Source organism: Sceloporus occidentalis, unplaced genomic scaffold, assembly GCF_023333645.1.
Source record: "Sceloporus occidentalis isolate IW3139 unplaced genomic scaffold, rSceOcc1.0.p SCAF_4, whole genome shotgun sequence".
In the NCBI taxonomy this organism is placed as follows: domain Eukaryota; kingdom Metazoa; phylum Chordata; class Lepidosauria; order Squamata; family Phrynosomatidae; genus Sceloporus; species Sceloporus occidentalis.
In genome coordinates this window covers 161,802,026-161,810,872 of record NW_028316984.1, presented here as the reverse complement: position 1 = coordinate 161,810,872, position 8,847 = coordinate 161,802,026, and the positions used below count along the sequence as shown (strand labels likewise).

General features: G+C 46.9%; 1 protein-coding gene across 1 annotated transcript; it reads left to right on the top strand.

Annotated features, from left to right (window-relative positions):
* The first annotated feature begins 1,473 nt into the window (after window positions 1-1,473).
* Window positions 1,474-4,592, top strand: CLEC14A (C-type lectin domain containing 14A). Its single transcript, XM_089523161.1, has 2 exons — window positions 1,474-2,878; window positions 4,326-4,592. Exons 1-2 carry the CDS (start codon window positions 1,474-1,476, stop codon window positions 4,340-4,342), a joined length of 1,422 nt encoding a protein of 473 aa, XP_089379287.1. The 3' UTR covers window positions 4,343-4,592.
* Window positions 4,593-8,847: the final 4,255 nt, after the last annotated feature.

Below are 8,847 nucleotides of genomic sequence, written 5' to 3'. Positions count from 1 at the left end.
AAACAACTCAGATGTGCCAGGAAATGGACAAAATATAACCATTTCATGGCGGGAGGGGGAGCAAAAGTGGACCTTACAAACAGCATGAACTTTCACACTGCACATTCATTACTAAAATTATTTACAAAATAGTCATACTGCTCTCTCTTTCAGTCACTTAGAAGTTTTTAAACAGAGGCTGGGCGGCCATCTGGTGGGGATGCTTTGATTGAGATTTCCTGCATGGCAGGAGCTTGGACTGGATGGCCCTTGCGGTCTCTTCCAACTCTATGATTCTATGACCCAGCTGACCGGTCATACAACAGGCTTATTTTGGTTATTGACTCTGTTGCTACAGTCAGTCTCAGCCTTCTTCCAAAACTTCAGCAGCAGCAATATCCATAAAAGCTAGCTTTGCAGGGTACTTTGGACTATTCATGGTCATTTGACAATCTTAACAACAACAACAATAAACAACTTTATTTATAGCCCGCCTCTCTGTCATTAATTGAGGCGGCTTACAGTTAAAACATCCATACAAACCCGATATTCCAATAATTCCCATCCGCCCCTAAATCATCAATTAAACAAGTTACTATTAAAATCACACATTAAATATACAAAAAACAAGGGAATGTGGTAACAGCATATTCACTGAGGGGCAGTTCAGTTGGTGGCCGGATTGCTATTCAGGAAAGGCCTGCCTTACAACCATTTTGCAAAACCGCCAAAGGTACCTTAGGTACCTCCATATTGCAGAGGGAAGCTGGTGAGAAGGGCAGGGCTGAGGTGAGATCTGAGCTGGAAGCTCAAAAAAGATGAAAACCAGGGATTTAAGAACAATAATCTGGGGAAAGGTAATCATTGATTTTTTTCCAAATTAAGAATTAAGAAGAGATGATCTCCTTTCAAAGTGTAACATCCAAAACACACAGCAGAAATTATCCGGACTGCTTTAACTCCCTTGGCTCAATGCTGGGGGATCCTGGGAACTGTAGTTTTGTGAGGCCTTTTGCCTTCTCTGTCAGAGAGAGCTCTGGGGCCACCAGAAAGTACAGTTCCCAGGATTCGCTAGCACTGAGCCAGGGCAGTCAAAGCGGTCTCAAACTGGATTATTTCCAAGTGTGTTTGGGGATAGTTTCCTAACAATCTGCAATTATTATTATGATGATGATGATGATTCCTCCTTAGGTTCCCCCAATCCTCTGGAGTCCCTGGAGGCTCCCTTTCCCCTCTTCTCCTTCCCTCCTTCAGATGTTCCCCTGCTCTGGAGAAGGAGCATTTGGCAGCATCCCCAACCCAAGGAGGCTGCCAAGGCCAAGCCTAGAGCCCTGACACATTTCCTCTCAAGCAGCTCGAAAGAGACCGAGGGGAAGGCTGTGGGAGCCAAGAGAATGGCTGGGGAAAAGGAAAAAGGAGTTGCCCCAGGACACTTGTCCCTTCCTTTCCAGCCTGGCTGGCCCCTGAATGCCCCATTCTGGGCTGGGCGTCGAGATGAGGGGACTCGCCGTGGCCTCTCTCCTCCTCCTCCTCCTCCTCCTCCCTTTCGTCGGGGCAGGGGTCTCTGGGGCCCAGGGAGCCCCCCTCACTTGGTGCCAGGGCCCCTCGGGGGCTTGCTACAGCCTCCACCGAGCCAGGCTGCCTTTCCCAAAGGCCCAGGAGGCCTGCGCTGAAGAGGGAGGCGCCTTGAGCACCGCCAGGGGCCCCGTCGAGATCCGGGCCCTCCTTGCTTTGCTGGGATGGGCGTCCAAGAACGGGTCCGTCGGCGGCGGCGGCGGCGGGGCCTCCTTGTTCTGGCTGGGCTTGGCCAGGAAAGCCCAGCAGTGCACCTTGGAAGAGCTGCCCCTGCGAGGCTTCTCCTGGGAGGGGGTCCCCCAGGGGCAGCAGCAGCAGCAGCAGCAGGAGGAGGCGCCCCCCGAGTGGCTGAGGGAGCCCAGCAAGTCCTGCACCTTGGCCAGGTGCGCCGGCCTGGAGGTGAGGCTGGGCCAGCCCCGCTTGGCGCCCTGGGGCCTGAGGGAGCAGCCTTGCGCCAAGGAGAGCCTGGGCTACATCTGCAAGTACAGCTACTCCGGGGCTTCTTGCCCCGGGGTCCTCCCCAGCTTGGCCTCCTCCTCCTCCTCCTCCTCCTCCCTCGGCCCCCTCCTCCTCTACAGGCTGCCCTTTTCCCGCCTCCAGAGCGCCACTGCCTTGGAGTCCAGCCCTCCAGGGACAGAGCTCACCCTGCAGTGCCCTTTGGGGCGACAGGAGCGCTTCGTTTGCCGCCTTTCCCCCGACGAAGGGGGCGCCTCCTATTGGGAAGGCACCCAGGAGAGGCTCTGCTCCTGCCCCACGGGTTACTGGAGCCCCCTTGAGGCAGCCTGCGTGGAGGCCCACCGCTGCTTGGGGGCCCAAGGTGGCTTCCTCTGCCTCTGTGCCACCAGAGGCTTCCACTTGGGAGCCGACCCAGTCTCCTGCCTCAGAGATGTTGAGAGTGGGACCCCTTCCAGTTTGCCTCCAACGCCCACTCACCAGCCACCCAACAGTACTGGCCAACTTGGCACCAACGCCACCATCGAAGAGGGGCTTCCTTCTGGGGCGGGCGATGAAGAAAAGCCCCCCTTGGCGGACTCCTCCAACTATGTCTTCATCCTCGTCACGCTGGCCGTGGTGATGCTGGTCCTCCTCATCATGGCCGCCCTGCAGGTCTTCCAGATTTGCTTCAAGTTGTGCTCTTCCACCAAGGCCACCTCCACCACCAAGGATGGAGCGGCTACAACCGCCCCCCTCAAAGGCGACCCTGAGGCCTCTGCCACCTGCACCGACTCCGAAAACTCCCTGCAACCCAGCAAGGCCGAGTCCCAAGAAGGTCCTCTGGATGAGCCACAGCCAGGAGGCGGGCAAGAAGAACCGGAGGGACCCTGTATGTAGAGAGGTCCGTAGAAGAGACAGATATTCTGTATAGATACAGATACAGAAGTTGTGTAGAGTGATCAGTAGAAGATATAGCCATGTTAGATCTGTAGAAGATACAGCTCTTTTGTATAGATACAGGCGGGTTACAAACAGCGACTTGGGACGTCCGCAGGATGTCCCATTTTAAAAAAGGGGCGTCTCTTCTAGACGCCCCTAGCTCTAATACGGACTCTGTCCGTACAATATGGCGCCGGCCGTTCCACACGGCCGGCGCCATCTTTACGTATCGGACGCTGTGCGTCCAAACGTGCCGCGGCGTCTGTGACATCGCGAATGCACCCCTGGCACCTCGCGACATCACAGAGGCGCCACTTAAAGAAGCTCCATTTTGGAGCTTTTTCGGTCCATGCGGGAGCCACACGGTGTGGCTGCTGCGGTTCCTGCACAGAGCAAATGGCGGCGGCGGCAGACCGCCTCAAAGTGGCGGTTTATAACCCGCCACAGATACAGAAGTTGTGTAGAGTGATCAGTAGAAGATATAGCCATGTTAGATCTGTAGAAGATACAGATCTTCTGTATAGATAGAAATACAGAAGATCTGTAGAGAGGTCTGTAGAAGATATAGCTGTGTTAGACTGCATGTAGATGGATGTATAGATTTATATTTTTTTTTACTTAGAAGATACAGAAGATCTGTTGAGAGATCTGTAGAAGCACTGACAAAAAAACTGGCTGCTCCCCAACGGGATGCAGTCTCCTTTCGGGTCGCTACCAGGAATTATCACATGTAATTTGCTGCCGATGCCGCTGGGCGGTTGCATCCCAAGTCCCATGTGTGCTTTGGAGGCCGCTTTTCAAAGTTGGAAAGCTCCCATCTTGGAAAAGTGACCTGGGATGCAGCCGAGTTACAATCGCTTGACAGCATCAGCACCTATTTACATGTGATAATTCTCAGTAGCAACTCAAAAGGTGACGGGATCCCATTGGGGAGCAGTTAGGTTTTTTGTTGGTGCTTAGTCTGTATGTAGACAGATCTATAGAAGATATAGATCATATGTATAGATATAGACATAGAAGATCTGTATAGAGATCTGTAGAAAATACAGCCATGTTAATCTGTATGTAGAGATTCCCAAACTTTGGTTCTCCAGATGTTTCGGACTTCAGGTGCTGGCTGGCACTTCTGGGAGATGAAGTCCAAAAACACTTGGAGAAGCAAAGTTTGGGAATCACTATTCTACAGAGTAACACAGCTATATCTTGAATTCTACCACTCGGAGAGACCCTGAGAGGGCTGTCCCAGTTCCTCCAGAGACAAAGAACCAGCAGGGCTAGTTTGGGAGAAATCCACTTAGGGTTTTTTTTTTGGGGGGGGGGGAGTCTTCCCCCTTCCTTCTCCCCCCTTTCTTTCTCAACATTTTTATGGTTTCTGATGCATAACTCTCCTCCTCCAGGTCCCCAGAATCCCTGACCACTGGGTGAGATGGCTGAAGCTTCTGGGAATTATATTCCAAAATACCTTGAAGAGCAGACTTTGGGAACCACTGATCCAGAGGAAGAAAAGTTAAAGCAGCAGGGGCAGTGCTGTTGGTTCTTATCTCTGCCAAGAAGGAAGGAAGTGGGTGTTCAGGGGCCCAGTAGAGAAGCAGCTGTAAGAGGGAGCTGTTATTGCCTTCATTTATTTGCCTTCTCTCTATCTAGCTGCATGCATGCTGCAGAAATAATCCAGTTTGATGCCACTTTAACTACTGTGGCTTAATGCCGTGGAGTGCTGGGATTTATAGCTTGCTCTGCTTTGGTGGCACAACAAACTATAGCTTCCAGAATTCCATAGCACTGAACCATGGCAGTTAAAGTGGCATCAAACCAGATTATTTCTGCAGTGCAGATGCACCCTCCCCCTCTCTGCCCATTAACATTATCCAATTATAGCACTATGATACTATTTTAACTGTCCATGGTTGCATCCGGTGGAATCTTGAGGTTTGTGGTTTGGTTGTACAGCTATCTGACTGAGATTTCCCCTTAAACTGCAGTTCCCAGCATTGCATCAAATGGACCAGTGGTTCCCAAACATTTGGTCCTCCAGGTGTTTTGGACATCAGCTGTCAGAATTCCTGACTGTTGGTCAAGTTGACTGGAACTCTTAGAGCTGGAGTCCAAAACACCTGGAGGGCCACAGTTTGGGAAACACCAGAATAGACCATGTTAATTAGAGTAGAATCACAGTGCTATAATGGATAGTGTGAATGGGCAGTCTCTCTGGGCAATCACAGCAGTTGAGACCTTTCTGTCTCTTTACCTTGGGTCACTGGGGAGCATACCAGCAAAGTGTACTTGAGTAGATTGAACCCTCACCACTGCAAAAGAGAAGTAGGTGAGCTACTGAGTGAGCCAGTGGAGATGGCTGTGTCTGGAAGGAGTTGCTACCTCCACTTACTTCCCTATTATCTGTCCTTCACTTTCCAGCTGTCTAGGCAACACAAATGTTGGAGTGTGTATGTGTGTGTGTTTGGTCTGGTTGGCCAGTCTCAACTGCTTCTCTTCCTAGAAGGATATTGCAAGCTCTGAAGATGCCAGCCCAGATGCTGGTGAAACATCAGGAATAAACTCTTCCAGAACATGGCCACATGGCCCGGAAACCCCATAAAAAACTATAATGCAAGCTGTTCCTTGCTATTGTGCTCCAACTATCACGATTGCCTAGCTTTCTTTCTTATTTTTAAACTCAAAATGCTGCTGTTGTTCATTTTTCAGTTCTCCATTGAAATGTTAAAGGGTGAGTACTGGTCAGAAAGCCACAGAGTGCTGGAAGGTGCAGGTGGAATGAAACTTGTTCAGATTTGTTTAGGGGTTCAATTGGCAGCACAATTCCGTATGTGCGCTTAGAAATAAGTCACATTCAGTGTAGTGGAATTTATTTCCATCTGACTGTGTAGGGCTGCAGCTTGAGATAGACTTATTATCACTCCTGTGTCACACACCCTCTTCAAATTCTAGTTAATCTTCTGCACCAAAACTGTTTTCATGCCACAGGAGTTGTGTGTGAACAAGGAGGTCAATTTATAAGACTGAATTATCTGAAATCTATTATTGTGGCTTGTTTTTTTAAAACAAATTCCTTAGTTCTCTGTAAACACTGGCAAAGATCCTACATTATAGATGTAGGTGTGAATGTGTAAATGTAAATTATCTCCTGCTTTGACATGCCAAACCTGCCTTAGGAGCTAGCAGTTGCACCGAACAATGGAAGCCCGAGGGCAGGGATCCGTCTAACTAAAAAGATTGCATGTACAGCGCTGTGTAAATTTACAGCGCTTCATAAATAAAGGTTAATAATAATAAAAAGCCTGTTCTGCTGGTGATCAGAGTGCAGCAGGATGACATTTTCAGCCCCCTCCCACCAGTGATCCATGATAGGATGAAGAATTGCAACAGGAGTCTTGATTCTGAGTGATGCACCACCAATTACTGTGAGAGGGAGCTAGAAACACCATCCTGCTCCACCCTGATTGCCAACACAACAGATCTCCATTCTTTCTGTGGATTGCTGGCTGTTCGGGAGGAGTATTTGTGATTGTGGCAATATTATCATGATTGTAAATATAAATATAAATGTGTAAGTCTAGTTTATGCATTTGTAAAACAGGATGCTGGCCATTGTATCCCTGAACTGACTAATTTTTATCTCAAAGATATAGCTGTGTTAGCCTATAGAATCAGTACGTAAAGAGGTCTTGTAGCCCCTTTGAGATTAACTGAAGGAAAGAAGTTGGCAGCATGCGTTTTCATAGACTTAAGTCTACGAAAGTGCATGCTGCCAACTTCTTCATTTCAGTTAGCCACAAAGGGGCTACAGGGGTCCAAAACACACTGCAGAAATAATCCAGTTTGAGATCGCTTTAACTGCCCTGCTCAATGCTAGGGAATTATGAGAACAGTAGTTTTGTGGAGACATTTAGCCGTCTCTGTCAGAGATAGCTCTGGCACCACAATAAATGACTACAGTATTTCCAGGATTCCCTAGCACTGAGCCAGGGCAGTTAAAGTGGTCTCAAACTGGACTATTTCTGCAGTGTGGATTGGAGCAAGATCTATCTACATACTTTTTATCTGTTTCTTTTCATTTTATTACATTTTGTATTTGTTTTTGATTTTGTAGTTAATCGTTTTATTGATGGATTTGAGTTAGCTCTGACATATGGTGCCCCTATCATAGGGTTTTCCATACAAGGTTCAACCATACAAGTGGTTTTTCATGGCTAGTGGTTTTCCATGAGGATCTGAAACATAACAATTTCCTCGTCTGATACTGCACCACACCAGCTTTCTATTGCTGTAGTCCCCACCTCCCCTTTGACAATTCTGTTTGGAAGGAAGAGTTCAAATTTGTTGATGAATAAATAAAAACTAGTCACACAAATTTATTGTTCCTGTTTGCTGTGAAGTTGACTTTAACATATGGCACCCTTATGAGTGAAAGACCTCCAGGAGGCCTTAATCTTCAACAGCCCTGCTCAGGCCTACAAACTCAGGGTTGTGGCTTCCTTGATTGAATCTATCCACTGGGGGTGCAGTCTCCCTCTTTTCCTATTGCCATCCACTTTAGCAAGCACTATAGTCTTTTCCAATATAATCAAACCCAAATGTTTCACTTATTTATTTCACAGAGTTAAAAATATCACTAAAACACACACTTATTCACTACAAATCTCCATGAGGAAGGGTCTCTCTGGAAAGAAAGGATGAAACGGTGGGGAAAGCAGAGATAACTTTTTTAAAAACACAATTTCCATTTTCAGCTATCAGCGCAGGGTGGGACAAGGGAATGAATCAGAGAAGTTTAAAAAGAAAATAAAATGAAACCTTACTCTCCAAAACTGCTACATATTCTATCATTCTAGTATTTTGCAACCCAGGTTTCTCCAACTTGACACCCTCTGGCCAATAGTCATGGAGGCTGAGGATGATGGGCATTGTAGTCCATCATGTCTGCATGATGCCAGGCACGTTAACCTGTTGGGAATGGAGGGTCACATGCCTAAAACTGTGCATGTCAAGAAATTGCATTTTATGTCTGTGAGGTTTTTCAGATGCAGAGCTTTGATTAGAAGCTAATTGTATTGTTCAGAGAACATGGGCATCAGATGTGCTTTGGCAGAAAAATGCCTGTAAGATATAAACTATATGTTGGAGCAACCTGCAAGAATGATGAATCACTGTGTCGTGGTCCGAATGTTCTGTGCAACCATGTGTAAAAGCCTAAGGCCTGCAGCATAACTGAAAAGCAGTGTAGGGAAGGAGTGTTCAGGAGCACAGAAGGAGAATGGGGAAATGTTTACCTTGCTTTCCCCCTCTGTTATCTTCCTTCCAATTGTTTTATCTCTTTGGGATTCCAGAAACATTTTTCCAAGATAAACATGAACACCAAGTTGGTCTAATGAATTGAAATTTCAGCATTATGGATCAGATCTACAAGAACTAGTGAGAGAAATGATTTAGCAAAGGGGCATGCTATTTTTAAATTCAAAATTTTTGAGTTCCTTATTCCAGAAACACACTGAGGACACACACCAATTATAATATGAGAACAGAACATATTTTAACGCATTTTAAAATGGATTCTTCTCTGAAATAGCAGGTGTTTATAGAATGCACTTTGCCTTTGAGAGGCTATAATGCAAATTTACTTACTCTTCAAACAAGCCAATCCTATGCAGAACTAAGTGCACCTAAATCTGTTGATTTCATTGCATTCAGTGCACTTCATTTTATATACTGCTGAGCAATACAGAGCCAGTGTCAGTCAAGACATATCCTAAACTAGTTGTGATTGAAAACAGAGCATTTATTGAGAAAAAAAGCAAAATTAGGCCATTTGGAAAAGGATATAACACTAATCATATTTTAATAAGTATCCATGAATTGTTGTGTGCCATCAAGCTGTTTCAGACTTATGGCAACCCTAGGTCTAAC

What these genes read in the sequence shown, in the direction of transcription:
- CLEC14A (XM_089523161.1), top strand. Translation starts at nt 1,474, where the DNA reads ATGAGGGGACTCGCCGTGGCCTCTCTCCTCCTCCTCCTCCTCCTCCTC.